The sequence below is a fragment of the Elephas maximus genome, chromosome 12 (assembly GCF_024166365.1).
Source record: "Elephas maximus indicus isolate mEleMax1 chromosome 12, mEleMax1 primary haplotype, whole genome shotgun sequence".
NCBI classification, from domain to species: domain Eukaryota; kingdom Metazoa; phylum Chordata; class Mammalia; order Proboscidea; family Elephantidae; genus Elephas; species Elephas maximus.
The window spans coordinates 62,369,368-62,388,712 of NC_064830.1; the positions used below are offsets into that span (position 1 = coordinate 62,369,368).

Consider the following 19,345-nt stretch of genomic DNA (forward strand, 5'->3'; position numbering starts at 1 on the left):
CTGAGCATGGCTTGCCTCCTCCTAAATCTGGATGCCAAGTGTCTACCCCACTGGTTGTTCTGGGCGGTATAGGAGGTGATCTGCTGGCTGATCTCCGGAGGTCTCGACGACGGCACCCTGCCCTGTCTCTGTGGCCTCCAGAAGGCTGGCCAAGGCTTTTAGGAGAGAGTGGACCTGGCTCTCACCCACCCCCCTCCACCCAGCCTGGGAACAAAGAGCGGGAACCCGGAGCCCAGAACTGGCTGCTGCCAGCAGGGGTGGGGGTGGAAGGGGACACTTTGACGTTGGCTAAGGTTAAAGCAGAAATGGGGTCACAGGAGATCTTTTCCCCCCAGGGTGGGACCAGCCTGGGATGGGTGTGCTGGGAGCTCTGTGCTTTTGGGTAGGCTCCTTCCTCCTTTCCCAGGAGGGAGAAGGTGGGGGGGCCTCCGGCTGGGCTTCCACTGGAATGAACCCTTGCCTCCGTAGGCAGAACCCAGTGGCAGGAAGTGGGGGTGGGGTCCCTGGGGATTGAGAGCTAGGGGGCTGGAGTACCTCCTGCTGCCTTGGGCCCTGTGCCTGGGCCCACCCTGGGAGACAGGCTCCTCCTGGGGCCCTCTCCAGCTCTAGGTCGAGGCAGTATCCCCGGCAGGTCTAAAGAACAAGGGCCCCTGGACTCCTCCCGGAGGGAGGCCAGTGGGTCAGTGCCAAGGGATGGCTACAGGCAGCCTCACAAGTGTCATCGGGACAGTCTGAATTCCCAGTTCCCAAACCATCCAGATATCATGGTCCCCTCGCCTGGAAGGTTGGGTCTGGGTGGGGCGGGGTGGAGGCTGTCGGGAGGCCTGTGGCCCTGGGCCAGCAGAGGGACCAGGCCACCATCCCTTCCTGGCTCCTGAATTCTTAATCAGCATAAATATTTACTTCCTTCCTCCCCTTGCAGGCTCCCAGCACAGAGGAGCTTCAGGGAGGTGGGCCGGGGCCAATGTCTAAAAATAAACAGGTGGAGGGACAGGCAGACACAGACAGACATAACTGGGGGGGAAGGGGGTGTCAGGCAGAGGGCAGCTCCCTACCCAGTCAGAGGAAGGGGGTCCAGGTCCATCCCTTACCTGCTGGCCTGGGCCTGGGGCTCCAGAAGGAGAGGGTGGGTGGCAGTCTGGTCCCAGCCCCTCCTTGCATTGCTGGAGGGTCTGGGAAGGGGGCAAATCCAAACAGATACAACAGGCTGAGTGACTCACCAGCTCCAACCTGAAGAAGCTTATAGGGGGGACAAGCAGTCATGGGCCTGGGTTCACAGCCAAGTGGATCCACCCATGCTGTGGACAGTGCAGCCTGGGAACCTGGGCAATCTCCTGTGTGCGGCCCCTGTCTGCTGGTGGGATTTTGGGGTGTGTCACCAGAGCAAAGGGCCCCAAGTGAGGGAGGGGGCCATCTTCTTGCATGCCACGTGGTGGGCCATGCTTAGCTCCAGGAGGGTCTTGGCTGAAGCTTGTCTGGGGGAAGACTTGAGCAGGGCTGGGGACCAGGACGGGAGCAGACCCACTAAAGTTGCTGTAGGGACTTAGCCAGGAGAAGAGATGTGACGGACGCAGGACTGCCCTCCGCTGTTCTCCCTGGGAGAGCCCGGGGTGGCTCGTGCGTACCTGGCAACACCAAGCAGACACATGAGTGAAATGTAAGAATCATTTTACTAACCACCAGAGCTGGTTTACCTCTGCCCCTGCCACCCTAGCCAGGCCATAGAACCCAGCTGCCTCCTGATGGTGGCCCAGGGCCCTCTGGCTGCCCATGCCTGTGGGTACCTCTCCTCCACACCTCACCTGGGAGGTGGGCCCACCTGCCTGGGCCCCATAGGATCCCCCAGGGCCAGCTGGTGAAAGCCCTTCCTGCCCTGGCTTTGCTTGGCTTACCTGGGACTACCTCTCTGCTTCAGTTCCTCAGGAACAGTCACATCTGCCTGCCTGGAACAGATGAGTGTCTACCCTACTTGATGCACAGCAGGTGCTCAGCAGTCAGTAGTTGAGGAATAATAGCAAAGCCTGGCCACCTTGGAGAACACACTTTGTTCCTCCTCCTAACTCTGGGTTATCTGGCTCAAATGGGGCATGGTTTCTCAGTCAGAAATGACTGCTGGGCTTGTCTGGCCAGTGCCTGGGAGAAGAGCTGCCTTGAACTTGCCACTTCCTAGCTTTGTGACTGAGGCAGTTTCTCTATAACTCATTTTCATGGCAAAATGGAAACCCTGAGCTCAGAAAAGACTTGTGGGAAGTGAACAAGGAGCCGCTGAGGGAGCGGTTGGCTCTGTCCGTATCACCTGCGGGCCAGGGCCTCTCAAAGGGTCTCCCTGCCTGGGGGATGGGCTCACATTGCCTCACATCCTCTCCCTGCCTGGCTCCTGTGAGCTCCAGTGGGTGCATCCAGAGGAGCCTGGGGTCACAGTGTCACAGTGCAGCTCCTGTCTTCCCTCCAGGTTCCTGCCTCAAGACCAGTCTGGGAGCCCTACTCTCCTGGCTGCCTGTGACCCCAGCCCCACATCACCATGCACTCCTTGGACGAGCCGCTCGACCTGAAGCTGAGCATCACCAAGCTCAGGGCGGCGAGAGAGAAGCGGGAGAGGACAATGGGTGTGGTCCGGCAACACACTTTGCACAGGGAGCTCGGCCTGGTGGACAGCAGCCCCACCCCAGGTTCCCCGGGCTCCCCACCCTCAGGTACTGCACCCGGGGCAGAGCAGGGGCGATGGAGACAATCTCCAAGGTGTATCCACCAAGACAGAACCACAGCCCCTCACCACTTCTGGCCTGCACACATTTTCCTATTGATCCTCCCACCGGTTTCTGATTGGAGATGATGGTATCCGGGAGGAGGGAGCTGACTTGCCAACTTCAAGCGCTCTGCAGCTTGCTCAATAGAGGTGGGATTCAAATCCAGGCCCCTGGCAGAATTTGGAGGGGTTGGTGAAGCACGTAAGGAGCCCTGGTGGCACAGTGGTTAAGTGCTCGGCTGCTAACTGAAAGGTCGTTGGTTTGAACCCATCAGCCTCTCCATGGGAAAAAGATGAGGTAGCCTGCTTTAGTAAAGATTATAGAAACCCTGTGGTGCAGTTCTACTCTGTTTTATAGGGTCACTATGAGTCGGAATTGACTGTATGGCAATGGCTTTCTAGTGGGGAGGGGATCCAGAAGAAGCAGGAACAGAAGATCCCGTGACTACAGTGTCTGGGCTGCAAGGCTGTGTGGCTAGGCATCCCGGTAGGTAGGAGGGGGCCTTAGTCCAGAGAGCATGTCCTAGGAGCTGCTTGGGGATCAGGCCCAGTGTGGTGGTCACCCCGTCTGCTCTGTCTCCCTGTGGACCCTGAAAACCAGATTTACCACATGTCAGAGCTGGAAGGCCCTTGGAAGCAGCCTGCCCAAGCCTCCCATTTTGCAGAAAGGAACACTGAGGCAGGAAGCCGACTGGGAAGGGATGAAGGGGAGCAGGGGCACTGGGGTTGAGGTCCCAAGATGTTCCTCGAACTGTGTGCCTGACCATCTGCGTCAGCAAAACGGGCTCTTCTCACTTCCTGTGCCACCCACTGGCCACGCTCACACAGGGGTGTAGGCCGAAGATGTGCTGGGTGGTGTGTTGTCATATTTGTTGGCAATACAGGCTCTCCTCAGACACCTGGAAGCTCAGGTGGTCTGGGGTGATGTGGCAAGTGTCAGCATCCAGGGTCACCATGGGCTTCTAGCTCCAGCACCCCCAGCATTGTGCCTCTCCTTTAGGCTTCCTGCTGAACCCCAAGTTGCCTGAGAAGCTGGAGGGACGCTTTTCAGCAGCCCCTCTGGTAGACCTCTGTTTGTCCCCGCCGTCTGGGCTGGACTCCCCCAGCGACAGCAACTCGCAGTCTCCTGAGTGCCAGGGCAACGGGGACCTGCCTATGGTGCCCAGCGCCCCGGTAAGGCGGGGGTGAGGGTCTGGAGAGGGAGGGAGACAGGTGGCGGGCCTGCCAAGCAGCTGGCACTGAGCAGCTTGTCCCAAATTCTCTTGCCCCAGGACTTCCAGCCACTTCGCTACCTGGACAGCGTGCCCAGCTCCTTCCAGTTCTTCCTGCCCCTGGGCTCCGGGACTGCCCTGCACCTGCCTGCATCCTCCTTCCTCAACCCCCCCAAGGACAAATGCCTCTCACCCGAGCTGCCCCTTCCCAAGCAGCTGGTGTGTCGCTGGGCCAAGGTAAGTGGGGCCAGGATGAGGGGTGTGTGAGGCTGGGTGGGCAGCACCATGTGGGGCTCAAACCCTCCCTGCCACACAGTGTAACCAGCTCTTTGAGCTCCTGCAAGACCTGGTGGACCACGTCAATGACTACCATGTCAAGCCGGAGAAGGACGCCGGGTACTGCTGTCACTGGGAGGGGTGTGCCCGCCACGGCCGGGGCTTCAACGCCAGGTGAGGGAGGCTGGCGCTGGGTCCCAGGGAGGGGGACCGGGCTTGGGCGTCCAGGGAATTGACACCCCTCCCTCCTGCACCCCACCTGGAGCAGGTACAAGATGCTGATCCACATTCGCACGCACACCAATGAGAAGCCGCATCGCTGCCCCACCTGCAACAAGAGCTTCTCCCGCCTGGAGAACCTGAAGATCCACAACCGGTCACACACAGGTAAGGGGCACTGCTGGGGCGTGGGCCAAGTGGGGGGACTGGTGGAGGACCCGGCCGTGGGCATTGGGGAGGCAGGCATCCAAGGGGCTGGGGCACTCAGAGGGATTAGAGACGCATCTGTTTGCCTGAATGCCATCTGCTTGGGGAAGCCCTTCTTGTGGGTCAGACCCCAACTACACTTTCAGAGCCCAGCCTTGCTTTCCTTTGTGGCGCTCAGCCCTGTTATTTTGCACAATCCTGTGACTTATGCTTTCCCTCCTAGACTGTGTGCTTCCCGACAGCACAGACTGTGTCTGCTTTGACCCTTGCTGTGCTCCCTGCACACAGTAGGGCCACCGATGGCCAAGAGAAACAGAACTCCAGCCACATCTATACTTTACAATTTCCCAATTGCCACGTGAAAAGAAGTAAAAAGAAAAAAGGTGGAATTAATTGTAATAAGATGTTTCATTGAACCCAACATATCCAAAACACTATTGTCTCAGTATTAAAAATGAGAAGTCCCTTGGTGGTACAAATGGTTATGTGTTCAGCTGCTAGCCGAAAGACTGGCGCCTTGGAAGAATGGCCTGGTGAACTGCTTCTGAAAGATCGCAGTCACTGAAAACCCTCTGGAGCCCAGTTCTACTCTGACACACATGGGGTTGCCAAGAGTCTAACTGACTTGATCACGACTGGTTATGAAAAACAAAGTCTCTGAAACGTAGTGTATACTTTACACGCATGACACAGCTCCATCCAGATCAGCCACATCTGTAGGGCTCGCTCAATGGCCACATGCGGCTTGAGGCTCCTGTTGGGTTATCACAGTAGCAAACACTCAGTGGGTCTTGAGCCAATCTGTCAAGTCAGGGCCTAGTAAAAGGGCGGCCAGCATCCTGGCGGTGTAAATTGTATCATCTCCACGTTCACCGTTCCATGTGTCAAAGTAGTTCCCGTTATCAGAGGTCATGGCAGAGTGGGGTGGACAGGGCTGTCTTCCCAGTGGCTATGTCTGGCTGCCCCCACCTGGGGCTGGGTCTCAAACTCTCAGGGGGATGTGGGGCTAGGGAGCCACGGGAGGGAAAGAGACCCTTCATGCCCATGGGTGCCCCACAGGTGAGAAGCCCTACGTCTGCCCCTATGAGGGCTGCAACAAGCGCTACTCCAACTCAAGCGACCGCTTCAAGCACACGCGCACCCACTATGTGGACAAGCCCTACTACTGCAAGATGCCTGGCTGCCACAAGCGCTACACGGACCCCAGCTCTCTGCGCAAGCACATCAAGGCCCACGGCCACTTTGTGTCCCATGAGCAGCAAGAGCTCCTGCCACTGCTCCCGCCCCCCAAACCCCCACTACCCGGCCCTGATGGCAGCCCCTACATCAGTGGGGCTCAAATCATCATCCCCAACCCCTCTGCCCTCTTCGGAGGACCTGGCCTGCCTGGCCTGCCTCTGCCCCTGGCCCCTGGTCCCCTTGACCTCAGCGCACTGGCTTGCGGCAATGGTGGGGGTAGTGGGGGCGCGGCGGGCATGAGTCCTGGGCTGCCAGGCCCTGTTCTACCACTCAACCTGACCAAGAACCCGCTGCTGCCCTCGCTATTTGGTGCAGGTGGACTGGGCCTGCCCATGGTCTCCCTCCTCGCTGGCTCCGCTGGCGGCAAAGCTGCGGGGGAAAAGGGGCCGGCCAGGGCCCTGGGCTTGGAGGGCCAAAAGACACCACTTGAAAGGACTGAGGGTGGCCGCTCCCGGCCCAGCCCCAACGGACTGCCTCTGCTGCCAGGTGCTGTTCTGGACCTGTCCACCGGAGTCAGCTCTGCAGCCAGCAGCCCAGAGGCACTGGCTCCCGGCTGGGTGGTCATCCCACCGGGCTCCGTGCTGCTCAAGCCGGCTGTGGTGAACTGAGCCACCTAGCTCCCAGCCCCGACGAACGGAAACTCTTCTGTGAAATAGCAATAATGTCCTCCTGCCCACGGGGCCTGGCCAGCTGAGCTCCTGGACAGACCAGTCCCAGACTCGATGGGCTGCAGGATGGTGCTAGGTCACTGCCAGCTCCCAAGGGAGGCATTGGACCTGCTGTCCAGAGAGCTGGGCTCTTAGGTGCTGAGGTGGTGCTCACCTCTGGCCCTCCTGCCCCACACAGCTTCCATAGCATCCCCCCACCCCCTGGTTCTCCACGTCACTCAGTCCCACTGCATTCCCACACCGGTGCCAGCCCCATCTGGTCCACCTATCAGCCACAAGGAGGGCATGGACAGAAGAGGCACCTGCCCCCACCCCAAGACAGTTGTGACAAGGAGCCCAGGGAAGCAGAGGCCCTGCCCGCTCCTGCCTAGCTTCAGACAACCCTGCTCTCTGGGCTCTGTGAACCCCTTTTCCTCCGACCCATGCTCCAGAGGGAGGCAAAACAGACGCAGGCCCTGGCAAAGCCACAGAGACGCTACCATGTTCCTGCTCACACCCCCCGCCCCGCCCCACCCCTGACAAGGTGCTTCCCCAGCCCTCGAGGAGGCCCGCTCTGCCTACTGCTCCATGCCACTCCCCATTCCGGACACAGCAGGCACTGCCAAGGGACAGATGACAATACTCCCCACTTAACCCCCTCATCTCTGAGCCTCCCACTCTGCCGGTCATGGAGCCCTGGGAGTGTGGGAAGTGGTCTGGGGCGTCTTGGGAGGGGAAGGTAGAGGTGCTGGCTGGGTGGAAGTGGGCCAGGGCAGAAGTCCAGACCTTGGGCCAGCCCCTGCTCAGGGAACAGGTGGGGCCAGGTTGTCTCCCTCATTCCCAGCCTGGCAGGGCCCGGCTTCTTGGTTCCCAGAGACCCCTGGGGCCTGGCCTGTGGAGGCTTGTAGTGTGTCTGTCCCACACTGGCCACCAGGTCACCCTATGGGTGGGAGGCTGGGGAAACCCCAGGCTGGGACACAGGTCCTTTCTGGATGCCAAGTCACGACCAGCATGCAGGGAGGGTGGGAGCCATCTGGGGGCTGGAGACTGAGCCCCTGATCTTGCAGGGGTGGCCACAGGGGCCCAGCCCTCCGCTGGGAAGGGGGGCTGGGGGAAGGAACCTGGACATAGGGCAGTTGTTTCCTGTGCTTCACTGTCCTAGAGGCAGCCCCCTTGGTCCCAGCTCCCCAGGTCTATGCTGACTCGAGGGTGCCCAGGTCTGATTCAGCTGAGGGTATGGGACAGTCCTGTACCTGATAGCCCCTGCTGGACCCAGGCAGCTGGGCCCCAACCATCTCTGAGGGACATGGCTTGGGCTTCCTCCAACCTGGGATTCTTACTGACCCCCTCCTGAGGTGGAGCAGTGGCCTGGCAGCTGTCAGCTCTGGCTTCTAGCTGGCTGTCCCTAGGCTATGGGGTGCCAGAACCCCCTGCTGCTGCTCGGAGGCACTCTGCCAGCCCAGTCCCTTCCTGGACTGCCCTTCTGTCCCAGAGGGGTCACCCTGATCGCCCCGCCGCTAATGTGGGCCTAAGACCCCAGCCCCGCCACTGTTGGCTCTGCCCCTCCAAGGGGCTGGGAGACTCAGGAGGGAGCTGGTCTCCCTTCTCCAGGCCCCCCACTGTGCCCAGGGCCCCAGGCTGGGAGTGCTGGCTGGGGAGGGACAGGCACCAGAGGTCAGGTTAGGAAGCATGTGATTGGTGATAGACCAGGCTGTACGCCAGGTGTACTTCTTGTCAGTCCACTGTTGCACATTCCAGGATATCAGTATTTTAACAGATTCTAAGTGCCTTTCTATCGTAGCTTATGTTTTTCCTCCTCTCGGCTCAGTTGCTGTTAGCATAGAGTTTTTAAAAAAAGATAAGCTAATGACCATAACAATATATTCCTCCATGTGAGAGGAAGTTTATAAAGAATAAAAGTGAGCTGCAGAGGTAGTGTCTGTGCCTTGGATGCGCCACCACCCATACACTGCACTATCCAGAGTGTGTTTGGGGTTGTCAGTCAGGCCATCCCAGGCCTGACTTTGGGAAGTAGCTTGGTTTCCCCGCCTCACAGGCTGCTCAGGGCCATGCTTCCCCAGCTGCACTCCTGAGACGCTCCGGCGCTCCCATGGCTAGCAGGAGGGGCAACCTTGCCTCTGGAATTGGGCGGGCACACATGAGGCCACAGAAACATTTATTACCGAGCTATAAATTAGAGGGGTAGGGAGTGCAACAGTCACGTTCTGGGTGCCTGCTCTTTCTCTCTGTCCTCCTGGGCCTGGATTTTGAGTTCCTCATCAAGGCGCTCCTTCGCACGGACCACCTGGGAAGGGTCACGCAGTGAGGCGGGGCTGTGCGCATATGGGGACTCTCCCCTCTGCCCGCACAGGATGGTCTTTTCCCTTCACAGGTTCAACTCCAGAGGCTAGTTCCACCCCCCCACCCCCAGAGCAGCGCGCAGCGCAGGTCTCCCGTCTGAAGGTGAGCTTGAGGGAAATACAAATGCCCTTTTCTCAGCTTCCTGGGTGTGGTTGGCATGGCGGACAGCATCGCCTTCACAGGAAGAAAGAGCCTAGCACGAACTCCAGCACACCATCAGCTAATGGTCCCATTCCTTCAGAGTCCTGGTTGCAGGGCGGGCCACCATCCAGAACTACCAGGGCCAATGCAGACACTGCCCGATCAGTGTGCGGGCTGAGGCCATCAAGGGAGTGGTCATTTGAAGGGGGGCTGGGTTTGGCGCACCAGGGATGGAAGGGCCTGGCACACCTTCCCACCCACCAAGCTCTGAGTTGCCAGCTCCCCCTGCTGGAAACGAGGGACCCCAGCAGGAGAGGTATGGTGACTCACCCTCCGCATGGAATCAAAGGTCACTCCACTCACCTTGGATTGCAGGTAGAAGGAACCACCTACAGACTTGTCATTCACCTTAAACAGATGTTCATAGTTCTACAGAGAAGAGGAAGAAGAGATGGATTACAGAGACAGCTGTGGAAGCTACTTGATGGAGAAGGCAGGCTTAAAGGGCTGGACCCCTCCACTCCGTGTCATCCCACGCAACACAGGGGCTGCTGCCTAACTGCCTTAGGCCTAAAAATTAACAAGTGACAGAGTGACAATAGCTGCCTCCAGAGGCTCCCTTCACTCCCCGCCCCCCTTCTGGCATGTCTGGGAGCCAGTCGCCTAACCTTCTGGATCTCTTCTGGGCTCAGCTTGGAGACGTTGAGAATCTGCTGGGCCTCCTGCAGGCTGAGGCCTGAGAGGTTGGAGGCAGCAGCAGATCGGTGGCTGGTGCGTCCCCGAGCATCAGCTGCTGCCCTGCTGGCTGCGTAGACACAGGGGTGAGTGTTCAGCCCTTGGTGGCCCTGGGGCCCAGAGCACCCCCAGGGCCCTCCTTGTGTGTGGCTCACCCCTGCCAGGTGGCATGGGAGGAGACACCTGGGGAGAGAGGTAGCCAGAAGGTATCTCTTCTCTAGGAGTGCTTTTTTCTTTTGGGGCGGGGGGGTGGTGGTGAAGTGAGGTCAGACATACCCTCTGGGGGATAAGGGCAGGGTCTGGCCATCAAACCTGCATCTGGTCCCCAACCTAGACCAGAGCTGACCCTGTCCCTGTTGGCTCTTCCTTTCCTTGGCTGGGGGCACAGCAAATTGGGCACCTTTAGGATGCTCTGGGGACCAGAGAGAGCTGGGAGCTGTGGGCAGAAGAAGGCAGCAGTAACGCTGCCAGGATGGCTGCTCCCCCTTACCCACGCCACCACCACCATAGCAGGCTGCCTCGGGGACCATTTCACCCCAATGACCCAAGCATCAGGAGCTGGTAAACTTTTTCTTAAAGGGTCAGAGAATAATATTTTAGACCCTGAGGGGCAAACCATCTTGGTTACAATTACTCAACTTTGATACAAAAGCAGCCTGATGATACATAAACAGATGGGCAAGGCTGTGTTCCAATAAAACTTTATTTACAAAACAGCCATTTGGGTGGGCCAGAGTTTGCCAACACCTGCTCTTGCTGTTGTTTGTTACTGTTGAGTTGATTTTGACTCATGGCGACCCCATATGTGCAGACTAGAACTGCTCCATAGGGTTTCCAAAGCTGTAATCTTTTGGAAGCAGATTCCTAGGCCTGTCTTCCGAGCACCTCTGTGTGGGGTTGAACTGCCAAATCTTTTGGCTAGTAGTCAAGTGGTGAACTGTTTGTGCCACCCATGGACTCCTATCCCTGCCCTGGGTGCTCATTTTGACTGGGTAGGACAAGGAAAAAAAGCCTCTTCCTTAGGCAGGAATTTCCAAAGCCAGCATCTCCCCTTAGAGTAGGAAAGCACCCCAGAGCCCCCGTCACGGAGGGACCCCTCTGCATTCCAAGCCTGCCCAGCCTCAGGAGCCCACTGCTACAAAAACAAGGGGAAGTCAGGGCCTGAGCTTACCTGCAAACTCCTGCCTCAGGGCCCGGGCAAAGGCCCTACCCACCACCTGTACACCCATCACGATGATCTGGGCCAGGTACTTGGCCTGTAGGCAAAGCAGGCCTCTGGTTAGCAGGCTGCATTCTTGGCCCCCCTTGCAAGGAGGGACCCTGGAGGTGGCTGCTGAGTGGGAATTATGCATGAGCAGTAGACACAGACACTTCCCTCCCCAGAACCCTGGTAATTCCGCTTTGTGGGCCTCAGGATGCTCAATCTGACATGCATGCCAAGGGGGGAGTCCCGACAGAATCCCCACAGGCGGCCAAGTAACCCTCATGGCCTTCAGGAGAGAGCAGTGGGCAGACCCGTCCCAGATCTACCACGAACCCACTCTGCAAACCCAGGCAAACTTACACTTCCTGTGTCTCTGAGATCATCTGGCCCAACCTTCATTTTACAGATGGGAAACTAAGATGTGTTCAGATTCTTTACTTTTGTGAGTTATAGAGACTGCACTATAAAAACTGCAACTGCTCCATACAGTTTTCTTGGCTATAATCTTTACAGAAGCACACCAGGCTGTTTCTCCCACAGTGCTGCTGGGTAGGTCTGAACCAACAACTTCTGGGTTACCAGCCAAGCACAAACCGCTTGGCCACCCAGGGACCTTCAAGTCCTATGGCCTTGAGTCCATTCCATTCAATACAATGGTTACTAAGGGTCTGCTCAGCAAAAATACTGTCTGCCTTCAAGGATCTGAAAGCCTTTAGGTATTTACACAAAAACACAAAGGACCGAATGATTAGGTACCAAAAAAAACCTCACCAGTTGCCACTGATTCCAACTCGTGACAACTCCATGTGTGTCAGAATAGAACTGTGCTCCACTGACCTTTCAGTGGCTGTCACCTTTCAGAAACAGATCACCAGGACTTTCTTCTGAGGCACCTCTAGGTGGACAGAGTAAGGCCAGCTCATTTGTTCATTCATTCAAACACTTGTTGAGCATCTCTCATGCACTCTACCCAGCACTCGGAATACAACGATACACAGAACACGGCCCCTGCCCTGAGTTCACAGCCTTCAGACCTGCCTGGCAGTGAGATCTTCAACCACGGCACAGTGGAGTGGTTTTATACCTCTAAAACCAAGGAAGCATGGAGGGGAGTCTCATTAAGAAGTGACCAGAAGCTTAAAAAGTCAAGAGGGAAAGAAAAATCAGAATGAGATAAGGTTCCGCGTGAAGATGGTGTTTCTACTGGGTTGGATTTGGAGGGCAGGTGGAATCATAATGGGAATGTTAGGGCATTCTGGGCAGAGGGACTAAGGTGAGCCAGACTGGAGGGGGAAGAAAGTATGAAGGCTGTCCTGGGAGCAGCCAGAGCTGGGCAGGCTGAGCTTAGGGAGCTGGGAAAGAAGTAGTGAGAAAGGGACTAGGAAGATGGCTGAGATGGAAAACCATGCTGCCCACATAGTGGAACAGACCACACACGGCATATACGAGAGCAATCACAAGTATGTGGAACAGTGCACACGTGGTGCACATTCCCCCGTCAGTGACCAGAGCTCACGTGAGAAAGCCAAGTGGCTTATCCTGTCTTCTTTGTATTTTTCTGCCTACTGGTCAGCTGACAGTGACCGAGCGCCTGTGTGCCAAACATGTCCCACTTACCATACCATTAACCCTGACAACCCAGGACACTGAGGCACAGAGGGGCTAAGTGATCAGCCAAAGTCACTCGCCCAGTGCATGGGGCAGCGGAGCTGGAACCCAAAGCTGCACTGTGAGCTATGGTGTCCACAGGCTGCCCGCCTTGCCCAGGATCCCAGAGGATGGAAGGAGGGAGCCAGAGCAGCCTAACAAGTACCAAGACCCCAGGCAGCCCAGGAGGCAGAGAGGGGCTCGCCAGGTTCTGATGGAACATGGCTGCCCCAGACTCCAGAACTGGCCTAGTTTAGCCTCCAAGGAACTGGCCCTTCCCTAACAGGAAGGCTGTGATTATGGGCCATTAGGGAGAATTAATAAATGAAAGTGGGTTTGCATTTCACAAGCAGGTGGAGCTTTGTTAGGCCTTGCATTTCACACCTGAAAGCAAAGCCCAGTTGAGGCTCCCTCCTGTGATCAAAGCCAAGGGCAGGACTGCCTCAAGCTGGTCTGCAGGCATAGTAAAATGATGGACTGCACTTGCTGACAGGTAGCCTCACCTGGCTTCTTGCTCAACACCACTGGCGGGGGTAGGGGTGGGGGCAGGAAGCCCTGAGATGGACTACTTGTCCCGGCTTGGCGACAGGGAAGCTTGATTGGGGAGCAGATGACTCCAAAGGGTCCCCTGAGCCTGGAGCACCTTCCACGGCTAACTCAGCTCTCCCCTGGCTTTCAGACCACACCTCCCTTAACAGCCTTCCCTCCCTGTGCAACCTCATCACACTGCTCTGCAGTCATCTGCTCCCTTTCTCCCCAGGGCAGTGATGTGCCTAAGTAATGAGTGTAGGAGCTTGGCTGCTACCAGAGACCACCACCCCTTGCAGGCTTCAAACCAAAGTGGCATGGGTGGCCCTGCTGTTCCAGCTGCCCAGAGCTGCACAGCCACAGGGAAGGCTGGGCTGGCCTCCCATTTCAGCATGGGAGCTGCCTGGACAAGAGGCGCCTGCCAGGGGAGATTCTGGGACCAGTGCCAATGTGTAAATCCCGGCTGTGGGACTCTGGACAAGTTCTCTAACTCCCTGAGTCTTGGTTTTCTCACCTGAAAAATGTGGCCAGCCATTAGGCTGTTGTTATAGGACTAAAAGAGATAATGCTTATAAGGTACCTGGCACATAGCCTAATGATACAGGAAGTGCTTCATAAATGTTGTCATGTCTTCTTTTTCACAAAACTTCACAGTGGCGAGGTGCTAAGGAGTTCCAGAGTATCTTCCGACATACCAGCTCATTGGATAGAGACCCCAACTCCTCAGCGGTGAAGACTGCAGAAAGCCGTAGATATTCCCCAAGAACCATGGAAGAGGAGCAAGAACACTGTTCTGCTTGTGAGCAGCCATCTAAGACACAACTCCCTGTCTCTATTTGCCAGAAGCAAGATGGTGAGAACGTAACCAAAAGTGCAGAAAAGAAACAACTCTACATGAGCCACAACCTCATCTACTCTGAGACCAAAAGAACCAGATGGTGCCCGGTTACCACCACTGACTGTTCTGGCTGGGGTCACAACAGTTGGCCCCAGATAGAATGGGACAAAAATACGGAGCAGAACTCAAATTCTTACTAAAAAATAAAAATAAAGCCAGACAAACTGGAACAGTAGAGAACACAGATCTCCCTGAAACTATCACCCTGAGACTCTCTTTAAACCTAGAACCGAGCCTAACCTGGGATCTCCTTTTAGTGAAATTGCAGAGTGGCACATAAAATAAAGGATATTATCTGTAAGGTCAGTGCCCTGCTTAAAAACCATCAGTATGAGACCAAAGGTCAACAATTACTCAAAAGCAAAGACGAGAAGAGGGCAGGGAAACTAGAGCACTGGAAACAGAACCAGAACACACAAAAAAAATGCTGACACATTGTGATAAATGTAACTAACGTCACTGAACAATTGGTGTGGCAACTGTCAAATGGGAACCTAACTTGCTGTGTAAACTTTCACTAAAAACTTATTAAAATATTGTTTAAAAAAAAAAAAAAAGAAATAATGCTTTGGTATCTAATCCCAGCTGTGCTTCTTGCTAACCATGTGGCCCGGGGCAAATTACTCAACCTCTCTGAACCTCAGTTTTCTCATCAGCAGAATGGGACAATGAAACTGTATCACTAAGTACAAAGAGGAAGAAATTGAAGATTTTTATCAACTTCTGCAGTCTGAAATTGGCTAAACATGCAAACAAGATGCATTAATAATTACTGGTGATTGGAATGCAAAAGTTGGAAAAAAAGAAAGAACAGTAGTTGGAAAATATGGCCTTGGTGATAGATATGATACCAGAGATTGCATAACAGAATTTTTCAAGACCAACGACAACTTCTTCATTGCAAACACCTTTTTGCAACAACATAAATGGTGACAATACACATGGACTTCACTGGAGGAAATACACAGGAATCAAATGACTACATCTGCGGAAAGAGACAACGGAGAAGCTCCATATCATAAGTCAGAACAAGACCAGAGGCCGGCTGCGGAACAATCAACTGCTCATATGCAAGTTCAAGCTGAAGCTGAAGAAAATTAGAACAAGTCCACGAGAGCCGAAATATGACCTTGAGTATAGCCCACGTGAATTTAGAGACCATCTCAAGAATTTAGAGATGCACTAAACACTAATGACCAAAGACCAGAGGAGCTGTGGAATGATATCAAGGACATGATACACAAAGAAAGCAAGAGGTCAATAAAAAGACAGGAAAGAAAGAAAAGACCAAAATGGATGTCAGGAGAGACTCTGAAAGCTGCCCTTGAATGCTGAGTAGCTAAAGCAAATGGAAAAAATGATGAAGTGAAAACTGAATAGAAGATTTCAAAGGGTGGCACCAGAAAACAAAGTATTATAATGACATGTGCAAAGGCCTGGAGTTAGAAAACCAAAAGGGAAGAACACGCTAGTACTGAAGAAAAAATTCAAGCCTTGGGTTGCAATACTGAAGGATCCTATGGGCAAAATGGAAACCCTGGCGGCATAGTGGTTAAGAGCTATGGCTGCTAACCAAAAGGTCAGCAGTTTGAATCCGCCAGGTGCTCCTTGGGAACCCTATGGGGCAGATCTACTCTGTCCTTTAGGGTCACTGAGTCGGAATCGACTCAATGGCAATGGGTTATGAGCAAAATATTGAACGAAGCAGGAAGTATCAAATGCAGATGGAAGGAATATTACACAATCACTGTACTAAAAAGAATGTGTCGACATCAACCATTTCAGGAAGTAGCCTATGATCACGACCTGATGGTACTGAAGGAAGAAGTCCAAGCTGCACTGAAGGCATTAGCAGAAAACACGGTTCCAGGAATTTTTGGAATACCAATTGAGATGTTTCAACAAACTGGAAGTGTTCACTCACTTATGGCAAGAATTTTGGAAGACAGCTACCTGGTCAACCAACTGGAAGAGCTTCATATTTATACCTATTCCAAAGAAACGTGATCCAACAGAATATGGAAACTGTTGAACAGTATCATTAATATCACACACAAGTAAAATTTTGCTGAAAGTCATTCAAAAGTGCTTATAGCAGTACATTGAGAGAGAGCTGCCAGAAATTCAAGCCAGATTCAGAAGAGGACATGGAACTAGGGATACCACTGCTGATGTCAGATGGATCCTGGCTGAAAGCGGAGAATACCCGAAAGATGTTTACCTGGTGTTTTATTAACTATGCAAAGGCATTCGACTGTGTGGATCATAACAAATTATGGACAACACTGCGAAGAATGGGAATTCCAGAACACTTAATTGGGCTCATGAGAAGCCTGTACATAGACCAAGAGACAGTCATTTTAAGAGAACAAGGGAATACTGCATGGTTGAAAGTCAGGGAAGGTGTGCGTCAGGGTTGTATCATTTCACCATACTTATTCAATCTGTATGCTGAGCAAATAATCTGAGAAGCTGGACTATATGAAGAACATCACACCAGGATTGGAGAAAGACTTATTAACAACCTGCATTATGCAGATGACACAACCTTGAAGCACTTACTGATGATGATCAAAGATCAAAGCCTTCAGTATGGACTGCACCCCCACATGAAGAAAACAAAAATCCTCACAACTGGACCAATAAGCATCATGATAAATGGAGAAAAGACTAAAGTTGTCAAGGATTTCATTTTACTTGGATCCACAATCAATGCCCATGGAAGCAGCAGTCGAGAAATTAAACAACACATTGCACTGGGCAAATCTAAAAGGCTGCAAAAGACCTCTTTAAAGTGTTAAAAAGCAAAGGTAACCCTTTAAGGACTAAGGTGTGCCTTACCAAAGCCACAGTGTTTTCAATTGCTTCATATGCATATGAAAGCTGGACAACGAATAAGGAAGACTGAAAAATTGACACCTTTGAATTATGGTGCTGGTGAAGAATACTGAATATACCACAAACGGCCAGAAGAACAAGTCAGTCTTGGAATAAGTATAGCCAGAATGCTCCTCAGAAGCAAGGATGGCGAGGTTTTGTCTCACATACTTTGGGTATGTTATCAGGAGGGACCAGTCCCTGGAGAAGGAAATCATTCTTGGTAAAGCAGAGGGTTACTGAAAAAGAGGAAGACTCTCAAGGAGATTGACATACTGGTTGTAGCAATAGGCTCAAGCATAACAAGGATCGTGAGGATGGTGGAAGACCAGGCAGTGTTTCATTCTGTTGTACATAGAGTTGTTCTGAGTCAGAACTGACTCAACAGCAGCTAACAACAAAGATGATGACACAGGAGGGCTACAAGACCCTCATGGAGCAATGCCCGTAAAACAGGTGACAGACAGGCAGTGCCAGACCAAGAGCAGGAGCACAACAATATCGTTGCTTCCAGACAAGACTCTGCTTGGTATTAATGGTCTGGAGACCAGACAGTGAAGCTAGCCTCTCATCCACTTATTCAGGACCCAGAGGCACACAGAATGCCAGGTCAGGCCTGTGCTTAGAGCTGTGGATTCCACACTGAGCAGAGCTCTGGCCGCCACAGCTAAGTCCCTGGGTGGTGCAAATGTAATAGAAGCTGTATACTTCTATTTACATATACGTAAATGTAAACACATGAAATGTACTGAAAAGGCAAGGCTGTGGCTCCTAACCAAAAAGTTGGAGATTCAGGTCCACCCAGAGGTGCCCTGGAAGAAAGGCCTGGCAAGCTACATCCAAAAAAGCAGCCACTGAAAACACACTGACACGCATGGGTAACTGTGAACTGGAATCGACTCAACACCAACTGGTTTGCTCTGTAAAAACTACATAAGAAAATATATTATGAAATCCTCAATCCAGAGCCTGGCACCTGTAGGCTGTCGGTGTCAGCTATTAGTATTACCCTATTATTGTTCATTAAGGAGTGGCCTATAATTAAAGCAGTGGTTCCCCAAAACGGCTGGGTCTGAATCACTCGGGGATGTACTACTATCTAGAAATATACATATTCGTATTAACATTTATCGGACCTCCAGGGATAAGGCTCAAAAACCTGTATTTTAAAGGTTCCCCCCGGGAACCGGGCGCAGCCAGTGTGGCCCAGGTCGGTGGACGGCTGTAGGCGCCAATGGTGTGGTAGAAACGCTCCACTGTCGGTGCCGCTGGGCCTGGTTCGAGTCTCCGTCCTGCCACGTTTTGGGGAAATTCTCGGAGCCCTTTTCGTCAGCTTGGGAACGAAGGTCATAATACAGACGGCGCTCACTCTGCAGAGCTAAGGCGCTCAAGGAGCGAGCAGGTGCTATGGACCACATCTATCCCCTACCTTTGGGTGCCTGCGGCTGTTCGACAGGGGCTGGCACACGCGGTGCACGCAGGCGACCACCTCTACTGGGTATTTTCCGGCGAGCCAAGCCCGCCCTGCCTTCAAGCCAGGCACTTACCCCTCGCCTGGCCCCTCCAGCTCGCGGCCGGCCCGGGAACGTTCGCAAAAGCCGCCCGAAGTCTCGCTTCCCGGGGCGGCCCACGGGGCGGACGTCCCCCACAGCCCGGCCCGGGGCCCACTGCCAGCCGCCCCAGCCCTGAAGCGGCTTCCCTCCCACGGGCAGTACCCGGTTTCACGCCTCACCATCGCGGCCGCTCTGCCTCTGGGGCAGAATCCGCCTTCTGTGTCCCCAGCCGCCCGGGTTCTAGGGCGGCCAGGAGGTCAGAGGTCACGGGAGGTTGGGAGAACGCGTGCGCAAAGCCACGCCGGGCATGCGCGCCGCGTCCGCCCTCCAACAGGCAGTACACAGGCAGTGACGTAACACGATGGGGGCGGAGCCTGCCTCAGACCCGACTCAGGGGACTACCGAGAGCGGGCGATGGGGCTTCCCCAGGACCCCGTTTGCTAGAAGCAGCGAAATGCATGGGTCAAATGTGGGGCAACTTCCTCCTTTGATTTTGCCAAAATATTTTTTTTTTTATTTGAGGTTAAAACATTATATAAAATAAACATACAACTCCCCACCAACATAATAGCGCACCCGTTGCCTGTGGAATGGACTCCGACCCATACCAGAGCAGACCTGCCCCCATAGGGTTCCCAAGGCTGTCGTCTCTACGGAAGCAGACTGCCACATCTTTCTCCCGAGTATCCACTATGGGTTCAAACTGGTGACGTTCTGGTTAGCAGCTGAGCGCTTAACCACTGCACCACTAGGGCTTCTTTAAATGTCTTTTTACAAATCTGTCTCCTGCTGATTGTTTCTCTGGAGAACCCTGGGTGGAATGAATGAATGAACTCCCCAGCAGCATGCAGCTGAA

At 54.1% G+C, this 19,345-nt stretch overlaps 2 protein-coding genes across 4 annotated transcripts in view; one reads left to right on the forward strand and one right to left on the reverse strand.

Annotated features, from left to right (window-relative positions):
* GLIS2 (GLIS family zinc finger 2) overlaps positions 1-8,612 on the forward strand; it is a 20,444-nt gene extending 11,832 nt beyond the window's left edge. The window contains exons 2-7 of the mRNA XM_049903012.1: positions 2,453-2,693; positions 3,747-3,919; positions 4,018-4,194; positions 4,274-4,407; positions 4,502-4,620; positions 5,719-8,612. Coding sequence (XP_049758969.1) covers positions 2,522-2,693; positions 3,747-3,919; positions 4,018-4,194; positions 4,274-4,407; positions 4,502-4,620; positions 5,719-6,506 — 1,563 coding nt within the window. The 5' untranslated portion in view covers positions 2,453-2,521 and the 3' untranslated portion in view covers positions 6,507-8,612. The remainder of the gene's footprint in view (positions 1-2,452; positions 2,694-3,746; positions 3,920-4,017; positions 4,195-4,273; positions 4,408-4,501; positions 4,621-5,718) is intronic.
* The window catches only part of PAM16 (presequence translocase associated motor 16), a 25,127-nt gene extending 6,326 nt beyond the window's left edge, over positions 1-18,801 (reverse strand). Inside the window, exons 1-5 of one of the 3 annotated variants that reach the window (XR_007519556.1) lie at positions 18,669-18,801; positions 10,954-11,038; positions 9,716-9,852; positions 9,411-9,476; positions 1-1,625 (exon numbers count right to left, since the gene is read on the reverse strand). Coding sequence is in view for 2 of the 3 variants with exons in the window: in XM_049903032.1 (XP_049758989.1) it covers positions 8,764-8,850; positions 9,411-9,476; positions 9,716-9,852; positions 10,954-11,038; positions 18,669-18,671 (378 nt within the window). In the remaining variant the exon portion in view is untranslated. Of the gene's footprint in view, positions 1,626-8,704; positions 8,851-8,909; positions 9,181-9,410; positions 9,477-9,715; positions 9,853-10,953; positions 11,039-18,668 lie in introns of those variants that run through there. The other 2 variants (XM_049903032.1, XM_049903033.1) reach the window with 2 other exon arrangements.
* Between the last annotated feature and the right edge of the window lie 544 nt (positions 18,802-19,345).